This window comes from Mchenga conophoros, linkage group LG12, assembly GCF_057382185.1.
Source record: "Mchenga conophoros isolate Kocher_MC1m ecotype Shallow Benthic linkage group LG12, M_conophoros_male_GT1.1, whole genome shotgun sequence".
Lineage (NCBI taxonomy): Eukaryota > Metazoa > Chordata > Actinopteri > Cichliformes > Cichlidae > Mchenga > Mchenga conophoros.
Genome location: NC_140537.1, coordinates 20,548,901 through 20,566,955, shown reverse-complemented (window position 1 = coordinate 20,566,955; position 18,055 = coordinate 20,548,901). Strand labels below are relative to the sequence as shown.

At 38.8% G+C, this 18,055-nt stretch overlaps 2 protein-coding genes across 3 annotated transcripts in view; both read right to left on the bottom strand.

Annotated features, from left to right (window-relative positions):
• Positions 1-1,073, bottom strand: part of dnah10 (dynein axonemal heavy chain 10) — a 32,873-nt gene extending 31,800 nt beyond the window's left edge. For both annotated transcript variants that reach the window (XM_085294379.1, XM_085294380.1), the window contains exon 1: positions 473-1,073. In XM_085294379.1, coding sequence (XP_085150505.1) covers positions 473-701 — 229 coding nt within the window. In that variant the 5' untranslated portion in view covers positions 702-1,073. The remainder of the gene's footprint in view (positions 1-472) is intronic.
• A 115-nt stretch (positions 1,074-1,188) lies between these two features.
• atp6v0a2b (ATPase H+ transporting V0 subunit a2b) lies at positions 1,189-16,097 on the bottom strand. The gene is made up of 20 exons (XM_085294381.1): positions 15,549-16,097; positions 15,176-15,254; positions 14,794-14,891; positions 14,554-14,691; positions 14,306-14,403; positions 13,678-13,804; positions 12,455-12,537; positions 12,259-12,352; positions 11,438-11,650; positions 10,823-10,973; positions 6,568-6,707; positions 6,302-6,456; positions 6,068-6,158; positions 5,117-5,235; positions 4,665-4,878; positions 4,417-4,536; positions 4,191-4,310; positions 3,973-4,090; positions 2,833-3,004; positions 1,189-2,731 (listed from the first exon to the last, which is right to left on the bottom strand). The coding sequence occupies exons 1-20, from the start codon at positions 15,663-15,665 to the stop codon at positions 2,629-2,631; spliced, it is 2,550 nt and encodes an 849-aa protein (XP_085150507.1). The 5' UTR covers positions 15,666-16,097; the 3' UTR covers positions 1,189-2,628.
• Positions 16,098-18,055: the final 1,958 nt, after the last annotated feature.

Genomic DNA, 18,055 nt, shown 5'->3' with positions numbered 1-18,055 from the left:
TTGTGGGCAGTCTGAGGTACACCTGTGCACTACTCATGATGTCAGATCAGCATCCTGATGTGGCACACCTGTGAGGTGGGATGGATTATCTCAATATGGCAGATGTGCCCACTACCACACATTTGGACTGATTTGTGACCACTGTTTGGGAGGGATGGTTATATTGTGTATCTGGAATGAATTTTAGGTCTCTACGTCCATCCCATGGGGAATGGGAGCAGTAACAAAGGTGTTGCGTTTATATTTTTGTTGAGTGTACATAAGTAATAAACTTTCTGAGAGTATGCTGAAACATGGTAAAAGGTACCAGTAAAAACATCCTACATTAACCCAAAAGCAATACAGTAAAAGGATACGGGTTCATCGAAACTTTATTCACTTTTGCAAACTTGAATTAGCTTTCAGAGACACTGGGCTTTCTGACCTGCGGGTGACTGATAGCCCTAGTGAGGGCACAAGCACCAGGACTTACCGACGGGAACTTCTACTTCACGTTCTTCCTCTCTAACAGTTTTGAAAAACAGAAGACACGATGGAGAGTCTTCCTCGGAGACGAAGTTCAAATAACGGATAATTTTCTCTTCTTCTTCTCCATCTCTCCGACTGAGCAGTTCATCGAAACAGTCGGGACATTTCCTTAAATTAAACCCAGCAGACACCCGCTGTAGGATCCACTCCACTCGTAAATCGTCGTGCACCATATTTTTCCACAATATTTTATCCACCTATTTACCATTAGTTAACATCATCATGTCGGCAGCGATTTCGAGCTCTGAAACTCACCGTAAACGGTGTTTTGCGTTGCCTCGGCAACCAAACGTCTCGTGGCGTACATGGTGAGAGGCATTATTTCCCGGAGCTTTGACTGTAAGGGTCAATTTCAATTTCTGGTGTATATAGCAAAATAGTCAAAATGCACACAAATGACGACAATATTCCATCCGCCCGTTATTCCTTTGTGGTGAAAAAAAAAAAAAAAAAAAGAGTAAAGACCCTAAAGGCTACCTATTGAACCACACCAACCACGGGTCCACGTCAGTGGTGTTAGTGCCACAATACCTTGGATCTGTAACTACATTACATAAAACTCATGGATGTGAAACATGACCTGACAGAATCCCTTCAGTAAGGCTTGTATAAACCCAAGGAGGGAAGACATTTAAGGGCTTGAAGAGGAAAAAACAAACAAACCTCAAATACATTTTATTGACATTAAGAAAGAACAGACGTTTGTTGTAAAAGAGTTAGAACCTGAAGTGTATGATCAGAAAATACATGATATTAAAAGGGTAGCATCATAAGAAATTACAATACACCTTCAATCTATATTTTAACAATTTAGCTTTAACGAATCAATTAATAATGAAACAATTTGATTCAACAAAACAAAGATTGCTAATTCTGTCTCAAAGATTTGACATTACAATGAACCACTGAAAAGAAAAAGAAAAACATACTGACAGAACTTCCCTTTACCAACTCCAATACCAATCCTAAACAGTACACTTTTAGAAAATAAGCAAACACTAGTGCCTGGCACGAGTACAATACCTCCAATCTTCACCCATCAAAGGATGTTTGAAAGTAAAAGGCTCGTGACCAGCAGAGCTGAGTCAAAGGATGTGAGCTTTTCCATGGTAGGAATGTTAAGCTATACAGTAAGTAGCAGGTGCAAAGGCAACACTGTGAATGCATGAAAGTAATAATCACATTCCTTAACATTCATCTGCAATTCTGATACATTACAAAATATATATGTAATTTTTTTTTTGTTTAATCTGTAAAAGTATTTACATCCCTTCACACACCTGCTCAAGCACTTTTCAAAAGTTACAAGTCAGGGATCCTTTGCTTTGTTTTGGTACTACAAGCTGGGCATTAAGGATGATACATTATGCTGTCGTGGGGTGGTAATTTTGGTAAGGCAGTCAGTGCAATAAAGTCGAGCAATGTAAATGAGAGGTTGGCTCACTCTCTACTGTGTGGAAACCAAATCTGCCAAAACAAAAACGCCTTGGGGAAAAAAAATTAATATAAACACATAAACCAGGATGCTGAAATGAATGACAAAAGCTTGTTAAAGAAGAAGAAAATGAGGAAACACAAAGTAATAAATAAACTTCCATCTTATTAGATCACAAATGTCCACAGTAAGGTCAAAACTACCAACATATTTATCCCAAAGGTGTTTTCTAAGTAGCCAAATGTTACGGCCCTTCGCTTTCTTATTACTGCTAATGTCGGCTAATACTAAAATTTTATACATTACATTTTCCTATATTGATCCTGCATTTGGAAGATTTGTCTCTCCATGCAAGTGACATCAATGACCATTAACAATTGTACCTTATAAAAATTTGATGAGTTGCATGTTAAATCTGAGGCTAACATTTCACCTGAAAAACACTCTGCAGTGAAACTTAATGATCCTGACACAAAAGAATCGAAAGTTACACGAATTTCTGAATCTCGCCATAAATTTCTTTACATGAAATGTAAATAATAAAAAATGAGAATAAATATCCAAACTATTTGATCATACCTCTGGAAAAGGTCTTCACAAGTACAGAACCCTGTTGGCTTGTTTTGGTTCTGGTTACCAACTAAGACAATTTCTCAATAGTCACTTCACAGTAACCCATCCTGCTCAAAGCAAGATGGTAGGAGAGAGAAGGAAAACGGGCAAAACTTGACGCCAGTCCCACTGTAGAATTTATTCTGAAACTCCACCCTGTGGATAAAAAGATGAGAAACCGAAATTATAAACACGAAAACAGATACTTCAGAACATATTGATCCTATCACACACAGTACTTTAGTGCTTTGTCTTACCAGTGTAGCCGAAGAGCATGAAGGAACGCAGAGAGACCCTCCATTACCAAGAGGATGGACACAGTGAGGACAGCAAACAGGCCAAACAATGGCACCAGGACTACAACCCCAAGTTTTGTGTCCATTCTTAGTCCTATTCGCATGACCATGGCCCACAGCACCTCTGACAGCTCTGTGATGGCAAATAATAAAATCTACTTCAGCATCCATTTAGAGAAATACAAAATTCTGGCAAATCACAGGTCAAGAAAATTTTTTTACACTCACTCATCATGGACATTAATGTCATGGTCATGGGTGGTGAACCTGGACACCAATGAGTGTTCCAACAGGTCAATAATCCCAAGAAAACAGCAAAACTTGTTTTGGAATTGATAAAACAGCCTAACATAAAGCTGCTGGAATGGTCTTCCCAAAGCCCCGACCTCAACACTATAGAAAATTTGTGGACTATGCTTAAAAGCCAGCTCTGTCCAGGAAACCGACCCATTTAAATGAATTCCACCAGTTCTGCCAAGAAGTGTCAAATATTCTGCCAGATTTACGCCAGAATTTTGTTGACGGCTACAAAAAGCCTCTGACTGAGTCGCAGCTTCCTTAAGGACATTTAACCAAACATTAGTGGCGACGTAGGTATATATTTAAGCCTCTGCGTATACTTTTGACCCTGTGTGATTAGCCAAACTATTCAAACTATTCAAAACTATTCTTGTTTTTTTTAAGTCCTTAAAAATGTATCCTGTACAATTATGAAACCTTGAAAAAGATTAGAGTTCAAAGAAATCATTAACAGCCAAAAATGACAATGCCTTTCATGCCCATGAAGAGTGCATGCAAGCTTCTGACAACAAATGAAACAAGGCAGCTAATAGTCTGCTGAATGTACTGCTAGTGAGTGGCCATCTCATAGCCTGCATATTTAATCATTTTCTCTGCATGTTAGAAAGGACAAATGTGGACAATGTAAAAACAGGTTATGTGAGAAATACTGGAACTGGAATAGAGGCCACAACTTGATACTTGACTAACCTAGTAAAGTCTGAAAAATTAAGTAACAATTAAGAGCAAAGTCCATTGTAACATTGTGAAGAAGCACTTTGTTTTAGAACACATAATAATTATTAATGATCTTGTACTTACGGGCATGTGCCAAGCTTAGAGCCCAGAGCCTTAGGTAAGAGGCTGTGTTGGAGATGCAACCCAGGCAATACTCTATGGTGTGAATGGACTGATGAAGTATCTCCTCTGCAAAGTCAAACTATTGTATAAAAAAGATAAATGAATGTAGCAACTGGTAAAAATGTTTGCTTATGAGCAAATACGAGATGAAAAGGTACCAAGCTGTTTGCAACACTGACCTCCTCTGAATGGTGATCCTCACTAGTAGACAGATCACTGTGACTGCTGCCCTCCTCCATGTCATGAGCCCTCATCAGGCAGAGATCTTCATCACTGCTGCGTCGCACACGCTCATATCCCTAAAATCGAACGGACAAACTAAGTGTGTTTGAAAATTTACACCAAGGAAAAATATTTGATGTTTTTCACATCTTTTAAATGCAGGCATGAATCTCAAACCCTTACCCTGTACATTACCAAGCGGTGACTTCCATTTTTTAGCCAATAAAGGTAGATGGGTTTCCCCAGGAGTAAAACAGGCACCGAGAGAACAGCAATGATCACCAGAAATATCTGCAGACCATTCTGGAAGAAATAAATAAATAATTTAAATAATGAAGGTATGGGACTTCTGTAGGATATTTTAAATAACACTAGACTGAATGTGTTCATTAAGCACGTAAACACACAGCTGAAAGAGTGGAGCTGCTTACCTGTCCTGGGTAAAGGGGCTTCAATGAACTATCATCCTGCATGATGAACATGTTTATGAAGTGGATGAGAATGCTCGGAGCGTTTTTGGAGTCCACAGACGAGAAGGCGAGCCACTTGTAGAATATCATGAACACCAGGTATCCAAACAGACTCAGCATAAACACGAGCTCAGGGATGAACACCAAGTACAGGTTGTACTTCTTCCTGAAGTATCTGTTTTTTTGACAAACAAAAAGAAGGCAGACTATTAAAAACGATATCATGTTACTTAAGGAGCATAAGTTATAAACATTTTTTGCCAAGAAAACTAAAGGTTCTGTTGCTGTCTACAAGAGCGAACACACGTCTCTATTCTTTCCCAGCTCCAGCAGCTAAAATGACAACTTGTTCCAAAGCGAAATACTGGCTCTTTAAGGGCTTTCACAGGGTAATGAAAACAGTAAATACTTACAGATGATTGTAGGTGCTGAGGATTACCCCAAAGCTCATGTGTATGACCCCGAATATCACTGACATCTTCATCTTATAGGAGTTAAGAAATGTAAGCCGGTTCGTTGCCAAGTTCCAAATCTTTACAAAGGAAAGGTGACATGTTATTACTGGTGACTTCAGGGATTAACTGGAGCAAACAGAATAAGTAGCTCTGCTTATTACTGTGATACATTACCAACATGAGGATTATAAGACTATTACTGTTGCGTGTCTAATAAGGTTACTTTTACCTAAGTGATTCAATAACAGCAACCCTGACACCAGAAATGTTGCTTTATTGAAGAATGTGTGGCTGATAATGTATGAGTGAAATTGGTTATCAAGCAAACTGACTGCTTTTAATGAGTTTAATCAGTTACGAATTGATCCAGTTTACTGTATCAACAACATCCTGGTGACTGATTTTCTTTAACCTTTTTAAATAACAGGATTTAAATTTCACACGTCAATAAAAAGATTCAAGTGCAAAATATCAAAAATTAAGATTAATCACGTTATAAACCACCAAACCATAAAAAGTAATGATAAAATCCATTATTCCAATCAGGCATAACATTATGACCAACTGCCTAACACTGTTGCTCTCACTGTTCCTTTCTCGGACCACATTTGATAGATACTGTCCACTGCAGACCGGGGAAGCCCCACAGGAGCTGCACTTTTGGAGATGCTCTGACCCAGTCATCTCATATCCTCATGCTTACCCATTTTCCTGCTTCTAACACATTTACTTTGATGGCAAAATGTTCACTTGCACCCTAATGTATCCCACCAACATAACAGGTCCAACGATGAAGAGATAATCACTGTTATGCACTCTACCTGTGAGTATTCGTAATGTTATGCCTGATCAGTATATATATGATACGATATCATATTTTTAAGCTAGCTCTTAAAACTGTCTACTCACCGGGTCAATTCCCAGAGGGTACGGCCCTTTAAAAACACCTGGAGTATGTGGATCCAAAGTTAGCTGGCAATTCTTACAGAGGTCACTATTGCTGTAGGGCAAAAATGAAACCCGTAGTAGTGTCTGTGATTGTGAAACTGATTTTACAAAATTCATCTTATATTCATCTTATCTTTAAAAACACAGTTGTAAACTTCCTGTTATATGAAGTTCTTCTTATTAAAAGGTACTTACTTCCACTTTTCTTTAAACATGGGAAGCACACTCCATCCAGAACCAAAGATGTTGAGAGATTTTGAGAAACAGTCATTGTATATCAGCCCAGTGTAGATAGAGAACAGTCCCATCATCAGAATGATATAACGCCCCTCGAAGAATGTGTTCAAGATCTGCACGTGCACATTAAAATCACTTAATTATTCTTCTGAGAGACTGCTTTTACCCATGCAACACAAATAAACTTTAGAAAGGGCATTTTCAAAAAACTTTGGAGTACTTGCCTCATTCCTGGTGTTTTTAAATTTGCGGTGGTTTTCATACAAAACCATCCAGAAAGCAAACAGAGCCATGAGAACGCCATGACCAAGGTCACCAAACATCACAGCGAACAAGAATGGGAAAGTTATGATTGTGAATGGAGCTAAAAATAAGCAGAAGGGGGAAAAAAGCACAGTGAATGATCATTTAAAGCTTTTTAAAAATAAATACGATAGTACAAGGGTGGACAACAAAGGCATTAGTATTAATATAACTGTAATGTAATAACTTGATAGTAAAGTAATGTCACTGCAGCTACAACAAACTGTTTTGAAGGCCTCATTTATACTGAAACACCTGTAAAAACTGCATTTCAACATAAGAAGTCACATCATATATACACATATATACATATAATTTTGTGACTCTTCCACCAATTTTTACACATATAAATATTAACATTGAAACAAAAGGGTATGTTTCACTCATAAAGGATAATCATTTCTGCAATAAAATATGATAGTTATCAACTTTGACTTGCAAGAATTTTAGTGCAATTTTAAACATATTAGTCTAATAGGAGCCTATAATAATTAACCTATATTAATTATGCTATAATTATGAGCATGTTACCCTATTATTATCACCATACTACCATTTTTAATCTAGATAAAGTACAGATATTTATTATAATGAGGTTACTATAGTATTACAAATACATTATTATACTATTATTAAATGGTTTTTGGATCATTGGAACCTTTATTTTTTTTAATAATTATTACTCATTTGGATTTTTTAAATCTCTTTATTATAAAGTAACAGAAAAATAGCTACTAAAACTACTAATACTAAGTTAAGATAAATCATGCTATATCTAAAATATCATAAAAAGTTAATCTGAAGGTTGCCTGCATTGTTACAGGGAGCAATTTGCTTATCACGCACAGACCATTTCAGGCTGTGGTTGCCTAGGTAATAGTGTAATGCAGGGGTAGGCAACCTTTCTGATGACGAGTGCCATCTAAAAATTTCCTCAGAAGTCAATGTGCCATATGATTGCATTAGCAATAAATTTAATAACGCTCTATATTAACAGTTACACACTATATAGAACAACTTTGTAGATATATGGCATGTTTGTTAATACACATGTTAATCTGATCTCTGGTCTCCCACTCACAGACACAGGTCTCCGAGTGTCCAGCATTCAGACAGCTACCTGAGGACAGTCATGTGAGAGAAAATCTGCTCACACAGATATGTAGAAACAAATACTGTCAATAAGGCCTCTGCAATGTTCTGAAGACAGTTAAACTTGCCAGGTAGTGATGTCCAGCAGGTGAAAATGCAAGCTCCATGAACACGCACAGCTGTGGGTTCCAGCTGCGTTTGTAGTTCTGCAAACTTTGACCCCCACAGAGTCGAGGTTTTCATTTCAATCAGCTGCATTTTGATGTTGTATTAACTGGCATTAACTCGGCCAGTTAATGCGAGACAAATCCAGCTGCTCATTAAAGATTTCTGGTTTGATCAGAAAAGAAAACATTGGTCCATACACCTGAAAGTCCCAAAAACGTATTGTGAATTCTGTCTCAAGTCTACGGATGTATCCGTGTATTTCCGTGGTGCTGATGGAGCGGAAAGCTCCTGAAGCTTTTGAAGTTTCGGAACGTGGAAAGCTAACAACATCCCTCTCATCAAGTTATTTTTAGCCAATTACAAGTTGAAACTGGTAGTTGGGGTTGTTAGCTAAGATACCGTCATTAAGAAGCGGCACAACTAATGTTTCTATGTGAGCTTATTTGCGATGTGCACCGCTGGCCCGGCCATTTATTTTTTAATGCACCTCAGATTAATTCACTGCGTGTCGTGCCCAGGGCTGGACTGGGACAAACAAAAATCGGCCCGGGCATTTTGACTAGAGACCGGCCCACCAGGTATTAAAGCCATAAAGCCTTTGAATGAAAACAAACGCTGTTGTGACAGTGATGTACAGTCTTGTTGGTATATGTATGATTTCTATACATTTTACGTCAGATAAAATCTCTGGTTGTAAGCTTCAGATAATTATTTAATAACAGCCAGACATTTTAAATGAGAATAAGAAAGAAAAGTATTTCTTTGTGCCCCCCTTTCCCTGTTAATGCCCTACCTGGCCCCCCTGGCAAAACTTTGCTAGATCCGCCCCTGCACAGTTACCAGCTGTCAGCTACTTAGAAAAGGATCCTGGTGTTATTTGTCTCTCAGAAACAGTTCATAACTTCAACTCATTCATGTCACCTAAAAGGTAAACCTGTTTCTCCATCACCTGTTCAGCTCTGATGATTCAGTAAGGACATCTCCTGGTTTCATCCTCATGTTTCCCTCTCACCAGATATACAAACCGATATCATGACCAGCAGCTTTACAGCTGTGGCTCCAGCAAACATCAACTGATACTATAAATTAATATTAAATAAATTCTAACAACAGCTGATCAAGCTTAAACGTGCTGCTGTTGTTTAGCGCGAGATCCAGCGGTTTCCTCTTTCTGGCACAAAGTGGGCGACAAACAAACAAGAGAGAAAAGCCGATCAGCTGATCATTGATCAGTTTCATGATTGAAGTAGAAACGGGAGAGAATTAGACAAGAAGAGGCAGCTGTGCAGCGTAACGACAGAATAACTCCAGCTTTGTGTCTTTTTTCCATTCTAGCTGAAGTACGGGACAAACTGTGCTCCTTTTCAGCTCAACACGAAACGCGTGATGTTTTCTCTGAATACAAGACCATTCCATCTTTTTAGGCGACGGTTGGCAACTCTACTAACTAACCTTATGAATAAAATAAAGTTTACTATCAGTAACATCATAGCACCCACCCAGCTGTATAGAAACTCCGTCATGCTAGCTAGTACGCAGTACGAGTTATTGTAACTGACTGTAAAAAGTCAGCACAATGAAAATAAACTACACCTAAACTTGGTTTATATCTGACCCAGATAGACTGCAGGTCATAACTTCTTACCTGAAGTTCAGTTCACCTGACAGTCGGACCAGCGGCCGCCTCAGGTCTCTCCTCCTCCTGCCTCCCCTTTCCCTCATCCACCTGCTGGCCTCCACCACTTGCTAATGTTACTGAACCTGGGGAAGCTCCGCCATATCCGCCACCAAACAACGGACTAATTTTTACACAACGGCCAGCATCTGGCCAATCCACCACCTTTCATTGTTTATACCGTTACAAAAAAAAAATCATCAGTTTCCTTGTCAGGAAACAACTTCCTGTTCAGCGGAAATGCCTCTGGTTTCAGTAGTGTGTGTGAGAGCATTTCAGTAGTGTGTGTGAGAGCAAAAATTTCAGTAGTGTGTGTGAGAGCAAAAATTTCAGTAGTGTGTGTGAGAGCTAAAATTTCAGTAGTGTGTGCGAGAGCGTTTCAGTAGTGTGTGCGAGAGCGTTTCAGTAGTGTGTGCGAGAGCGTTTCAGTAGTGTGTGTGAGAGCTAAAATTTCAGTAGTGTGTGTGAGAGCTAAAATTTCAGTAGTGTGTGCGAGAGCGTTTCAGTAGTGTGTGCGAGAGCGTTTCAGTAGTGTGTGTGAGAGCTAAAATTTCAGTAGTGTGTGCGAGAGCGTTTCAGTAGTGTGTGCGAGAGCGTTTCAGTAGTGTGTGCGAGAGCGTTTCAGTAGTGTGTGTGAGAGCTAAAATTTCAGTAGTGTGTGCGAGAGCGTTTCAGTAGTGTGTGCGAGAGCGTTTCAGTAGTGTGTGCGAGAGCGTTTCAGTAGTGTGTGTGAGAGCTAAAATTTCAGTAGTGTGTGCGAGAGCGTTTCAGTAGTGTGTGCGAGAGCGTTTCAGTAGTGTGTGCGAGAGCGTTTCAGTAGTGTGTGTGAGAGCTAAAATTTCAGTAGTGTGTGTGAGAGCTAAAATTTCAGTAGTGTGTGTGAGAGCTAAAATTTCAGTAGTGTGTGTGAGAGCGTTTCAGTAGTGTGTGTGAGAGCGTTTCAGTAGTGTGTGTGAGAGCGTTTCAGTAGTGTGTGTGAGAGCGTTTCAGTAGTGTGTGTGAGAGCGTTTCAGTAATAATGTCCCTTACGGCACCTCATATCTCAGGACCCGCCCCCCTTAGCTTAATGCGTGCTGATGTAGCCGTCAGCTCTTACTTTCAATACAGAATCGTTCAAACATTCAGAATTATAAAGTGCTGTTTTGATACATTAGTTGGGCCCATAGTGAGAGTGTGAGTGTGTGTGTGTGTGTGTGTGTGTGAGAGAGATAGATAGACAGACAGGTACAAATCTCACTTACCAGGGTTTACTTCCCTGTAGCTGCCCACTCCATAGGAGTCTACAATATTCTGAAATCCAGAGGTAAACTTGTTGGTCCTTATCAGGGTGGGAGGAGTGTCAGTTGTGGGGATACGATTAACGAAGGAAGGAACTGTTGCTCCACTTTTCCTCTGAAACATCAATGGGAAGTTACACATGTAACATGTAAGTAGATTACAAGAAGCTTTTCTCCACAAATGTACATATAAGAAATATATACAGAACTCTAAATCATTTTTAAAAAGCCGTACAGACAGTATAATGTACCGTTTTTAGATCTATAAAGTGCGCCAGCTCTAAATAACTTATATTTTATATGTATTTTAAAATCTATACATAAACATGTATTAACAGTAACACATCTTTGTAGTTCTTTTTCACAAATACACACTTTTACACTTCTCAACCTGCAAAATGAATCAATAGTGAGCCCTCAGTACCCAAGCAACGCAAAATGTGTTTTTCTTTAAATAAAGTGGGGCAAAGACTGATGCCTCACACAGCATTTGCTTTTATCATAATAAAACCAAGCCCTTTAAACAACAGCAAAGGTTAAATAAACAGAAAAGCCTCCAGTCAGGCTGAAGTTCCTCACCGATCCGTCTTCTAGCGCTCTCCGCAGTGCAGGAATGTCACTGACAGGACACCACACCTCTGCGATCAAACACTTATTGGTCACATCAAAACTACACAGGTTCAGAACATAGTAGATGGCCTTCATCTTCTTGACTTGGACGACCCAGATGTAGACAGATTCTGAAGCCTTGATCAGGACCTGTCTCAGGTAGTCTTCTGTCCTATGAAGCACCTGGATACAGTAACAGGTAAACACGACTGTTAGTGTGATGTATAGCTTCAGATTATTAAGAATTTCTTTTTAAAAGAGAGAGATTAAAAGTTACAAAACATTTTATTTTATTTTAAGATGATGTATGTGACATTTAAAAAGAACAACATGTTCAAATTTAGACCTTTGTGAGTGTTTGTGTGTGAATATAAGAGGAAAAAGCTATAAAAAAGGCAAAAGACAAAGCAGTGGGGAGATAAAGAGAGAGTGGCATGTATAAAGTTTCAGCTGAGGCCTCATGTTGATCATGTGCTACAGCGGCTGAGTGGAATTCCATCTTTCAGTCACAGTGGGTTAATGCTACCAAAGGATTCACAGTGCAATGCTCTTGTTAGGAGCTGAGCTGTTTGTGCAGTTTTGCTCACTGGCTAACAAGAACAACAGCCAGGTTAATCGTTCAGAAAACAGATCAACCATTTCATTTTGTTCTTTGACCGTGAAAAGAAGTTCAAAGCAGAAATCGTGTGTATAACATAAAGAAAGAGTATTCTCTTGTCACACATAATAACTTTTTCTGTCCTTAACTAAACACTTGTATGATCAGATAATTAAGCAAACAACAGACATACAGTTTTCAGGTCCTGAATGCGAGTTCTTAGTCCTTCCACAACATCGTCCCTCTCCTCGTTGTTACTGGGATAGGGGTACAGGTGACAGTGGTAGCTGTGGAGAGAAAAAAGTATGCCATTATTTATAGCTTACTACTATTGGACATAGAGTCTAAAAAAGATGCCAGCCTTTTAACGAGTCCTGTGAAATATTTACCAGTCACAGATCTTTTTCACTTTCTGACCAATTTGGTCTCCCCAGTAGGAAATCAGGAACACCACACTTTTGGTAGGTTCACCCTGCAGAAAAAGGAAGTGTAAAAAAATAAAGGAGACACCACTGACACAAAAAATACAAGTTTAATATGAGAAGGATTTCAGGTTTTACTTATATATGTAACTTTAATAAAAATCTAAGGAAAACAAAAAACTGATTTAGATGCATTTGTACAATCAGCTGTTGTTTACCAAAAAAAATGAGAGGAAATACAGCTGATGACCTGAAAGCTCTTTGACCTTGAAAACCCCAATTTTTTGAAAAAGCACGACTCTCTCTCTCTTTTTGTGGAGTTTAGTGATGAGCGTTAGCACGCCTTTCCGATCTTCCATCAGTAAAAATCCATCTGACATTCCATTAGTGAGGTCATGCCTCTGGTCAAGCAGAGGAAATTCCCAAGTGGATTAGTGGTATCTCTCACTATGAATAGACAACATCACAGCACTCACTGTTTATATCAACAACTAGTAAAGAATACTTAAGAGCTTCAAAAGAGTCATCTACTATTTTGTCCCATAACAAATCTGGGATTTAAGCTTTGGGTGGTCCCGAGTCTGGATAAACTGGGAAGGTTGTGTCAGGAAGTCAGGACATCCTACATAAAATCTTTGCCAAACCACACATGCAGGTCACCAAGAGGAGCAAATCCATGATTCACAACTCTCTACGATACTCTCCCACCTCCATCCTCTGATCTCCAGCAAAACAAGACGGACTTGTTCTCAGTAATATTTAATAACATCAATACCATGTGTGCACACAGCAAGGGAGGGGGGAGACAGAAAAAGAGACGGGAGTTTATTTCCCATTTCTACCATGAAATGAAAGTAATGTGCATAGCGGAAGAGTTACTTAGGTATATAAGCATGTTTTCTCATTATTACATGTGGACAAAGATGTTAAAATCTATTTGTACTGAAGTTTTTAGTGTGCTATTAAAGCTAACTTACAGTTAATTTGATTTAAATCAAATAAACCTGGTTCATTAACTTGTTGTACAAAGTCAAATATCCTTAATCAAGCCTAGTTAGGAAATAAGATACAGGCAAAATTTTAAAAGGAAGCTTCTTTTGTTTCTTTCTGTCTCATGTTTTTACGTCACACCGTAAAACATAACAAAATATAACAAAAGTAAATTGGAATCCAAATCATGTTTAACCTACCGTGTCAGGATCTTCCAGATACTCTTCGACTTCAGCATAGCTAAGGATGGTGTAGCCTTTACATACTCTCCAAAGCATTCGCTCAAACGCCTCGATCTTCACCCTCTGAATAAGGCCAGAAATGAAACTGCAAAAGACAAACGAGCAGCTGTCAGACCTCATCCTCTATCAATATCAATTAAATTAATTAAATATAAATAAAAATTTAATGTATCAATATAAAGGGAATGACACCAAGTACATCCTGACTGCACTAGCACTGTAAGTTTAGCCACCTTTTCTTTGAGCCCTCATTGTCACTACACATTCAACTAAATCTGTGCCCCACCACACTATCTCTCTGTTTTTACAAAGTCTAAATATATTTTTGCTTCATTAATCAGTTCTTTCAAAAAGCCACAGCTGCCTCACAGTTTCAGAGCATTTTGTGAATAGCTTGTTTGTTTGTGGGTGTTCTAAGTATAAAGTGCATCTGTGAGTAAGAAGAGCAGCGGCAGACAGAAAAGGAAACAGAAAACTATTTAGAAAGAAAATAAATGTGCATCTGTCCTCATTCATGTGGAGCATTCACTTTGTATAACATAAATAAAATGCTGACTGATAAGGCTGACAGAATTGTATCCCTCACCCCAGTTTGGCTCCTAGCCTCTGCATGCTGCTGTAGTCCATCAATGTGTCTTTTTCCAGGAAGGGAAACTCCTCATACTGTACTTGCAAGGGCTCCCGCTATAAGTGAAGACAAGACGCAGGAGGGTAAAGAAGGCAACTGAAATGAAATCAGCCAGCACACTAATTTCTGAGCCATGAAAGAAAAACAATGTGGCATCGTAGTGAGAATGTGGGTTTTTCAAGAGGTGAGCCAACACAAACACTAACCTCAGCATTTCTTTGGACAAAGTTGCGTGTGATGCGCAGCATGTGTGTATACTCTGTCAACTCCAGCAGATTCCTCTGCAGCTTCTCCTTATTCCTGGTGACTTCACCTAATTCCATCTCTAGCCTCTGTAGCTGTTCCTGAGAAACGATAGGAACGTGTAATATTTAGCAATACATGACAGCAATAATAATACTAAAAATGATGATTATGATAAAAATAATAATAAGATAGTAACTAACCATTATAGTCATGACATGCTTGGGTAAAGGAGCTGCTGGGTTCACATCTGTTTCTGGCAGTGAAATATCTGCTTTCTTGATTTCCCTCAGAAGGTATCCTGTTATAAACAACAAGCGATTTTTAACTTTATGAAACTATCATAACCGCTTCCAAACACCGTGACCAGCCTTTGAAAAACACTGAAATTGAAGACAAGTCTGACAGTGTGCTACTCTCTTCCTAATTTAATAATCCAGGGTTTGGTTAACCGAGTTAAGCATTCAACTAAATCTACAACCAGCTGACATTTCCCATGACTCGATTTACCTTCAGTGAGGAGATCTTCTTCCCACCATAAGCAGCCAAGAACTATTAAAATGTCAAAGACTAACATATGCTTACCGAGGATCCTCTCCATTTCTTCACATTTTTTGATCTCATTGACATATTTTCTCTGGAATGCGTTAACAGTGGGATTGAGCTGAAACAGGTGAAAAGTACATGTTCGTTAGCACCTTCTCATGCAGGACTCTGAACATATCTCATGAATAAACTTAAAAAACTGTGCAATAAGTCTATGTATGATCCCATTTATGATAGCATTAAGACATATGCCGGTGACTTCCGCGTTCACTTTATGTACTGAGCAAACGTCACTGCATTATTTGATGACTGTAGAGAACTTTTAGATTACTGTCAAAAAATTCAGCTACAACTTTTTAAGTGATGAATTACTGTTTCTAGCAGATTCAAAGCGGTCTGTTTTCGTACTTACATCTCTGAACTCTGCAAGCCCCAGTTCTCCAAGTTCACTGATGCAGTCGTACGCGGACCCAGACTGTAGAAACAGCTGGGCCAAACACATCTCTTCACCCCGGAGCAGAGAAGCCATCGTGACAGTTCTATCTGATATTCCCCTCTTCCGCGGGTGGGCTAATGTTAGCAAGCTAAACGGTGCTGTTTCTCCAGATTTTATGTTAGCAATGTTCAGTCGAGTAGTCCGTAGCCCTTGTCATGATGTGGCTCAGGTGATAAAACTAGACTTCCCTTACATAACTCCTGATTTACATAGCTATCATTACAGCACACTATCGCTGTTAGCTAGCTAACTGGCTAGCCAAGTGCCGTGTTGTTGACTCTTGGATGGGGAAAAATGTTTCAGTAAAGTTGAATGTGAAGCTAAGAAATAATAAGTGTTACGACCGCTAAATCCTAGTACGTGGCGAAAAGTCTTAGACTTTACGAAGTTTTAGCCTACGTCCGTAACACTCACGTCACTGCACTTCACACTGTTGAATGCGATCAACTTCCACGGCACCCAGTGTACCTTTGACCAATGACGGCAGCCTCCTGGAATCTGCGCACAACACAGTCAACATAACGCTAAACCCTGAACGCTGACTGAAGGTTCATGACCTGAGACAAAAACTTCGACCTCTTAGAAGTTTTTTATTGGATTCTTTCAAGAATTATATGGAAGGTTGTTTACACCACTGAAAAAAAAAGCCAAACGCAAAGACTCAAACTTCTGAGGAAGTTGACATTTTTACATAACAAAGTATTAATGACAAAGTATTTTCCACCTCCTTACTATTTTTGCATAATTTTCACACTTACATGTTTCAGATCATCACATTTTAATATTGATAAATAAAGACAAATTAAGTAAATAAAAAATGCAGTTTTTAAATAATGCTTTTATTTATTAAGTGAAAAAATCCCAACCCAATCCAAACCTCGCCATATGAGAAAAGTAATTGTCCTCACTTGTTAAATCGTGAATTAACTGTGATTAACCACAATATTTTGAAAGCTAGATTCAGTGGCAAAAAGCCATAGTCATGCCTGATTACTGCCACACCCGCAGAATCTGTTATCACTTAAAAAGACCAACTGTCTGACAAAGTGAAGTACACTAAAAGACCTCAAGAAGCAACACATCATGCCACGTTCTAAAGAAACAGCTGAGAAACAAAGTCCTTGACATCTATCAGTCTACAAAGTGTTACAAGGCCATTTGTAAGACTTAAGTGAGTGAAAGCCATTATCCCTAAATGGAGAAAACATGGAACAGTGGTGAACTTTTCCAGCAGTGGCTGGCCTGCCAAAATTACTCCAAGATCGTGCTGATGACACACTCACGAGGGCAAAAAAGACCCCAGACCAACATCTAAAGGACTGCAGGTCTCACTTGGCTCAGTTAAGGTCAGGGTTCATGATTAAAGTAAGAAAGAGAATGGGCAAAAATGGCATGCATGGGAGAGTTTGAGGAGAAAAACACTGCTGACCAAAAAAGAACACAAAGGCTTGTCTCACATTTGCCAAAAAAAACATGGTGATGATCCCCAAGACTTTTGAGAAAAGTTTTCTCAAAAACGTTTTGGAAGGTTTGAGTGCTGTTGCATCTGGTTTAAAACGAACACAGAATTTCAAAAAAAGAGCAACATTCCAACAGTCCAACATGGTGGTGGCAGTGTGATGGTCTGAGGCTGCTTTGCTGCTTAAGGACGTGTTCAAATTGCTGTAATTGATGGAACCATGAACTCTGAATGTCCAGCCATCAGTTACTATGCTGAAGCTCAAGAGCGCTCAGATTAAGCAGCAGGACAATGATCTGAAAAAAAAAAAAAGATCTGCCAAGCGTGGCACAGCCAGTTATTAGATTTGAGGGCATATTTAGAACTGGGCCAGGTATGTTTGGATAGCTTTTTTCTATGAATGAACTAGAGTTTGTATTTACTTGAGAAAAAGAAAGTTTTTTACTTTCTTTGTCTAAAGTTGAATTTTATTTGATGGTCTGAAACACATGTGACAAATGAGTAAAAAAAATAATCAGGAAGGCAGCAAATCCTTTTTCACAGCACTGTACCCCAAATTTTGACTTGTGGATGGCTTTCTTTTCAGTGGCAGAAGCAAGCTTCTACAGGAGGTAAAATAGGTCGCATAAATCTGATTTCACAGACAGAATAAATCTATATTTTATCATTTAGGTTCTTCTAAAACCATTTTGGAGTCATGGTTGTGATGCTGCTGAAGTGAACTGAAAATATTAGGAAGTTTATTACGTATTGCTGAAAAAACAGAGAAACTGAGAGAATGAGATCCTCCTTAAAAATTACATTTGAATATGCACTTCCCCAAAATGGCTATTGAACTGCATTATTCATACAATGCATTTGCATTTTTAGCAATCTTAGCACATACATTGGTAACTGGCTGTCACAGAGTATGTACAAGCCATATCACCAAAAACAAATGAAAAGAATAACGTAGTAATTTAAC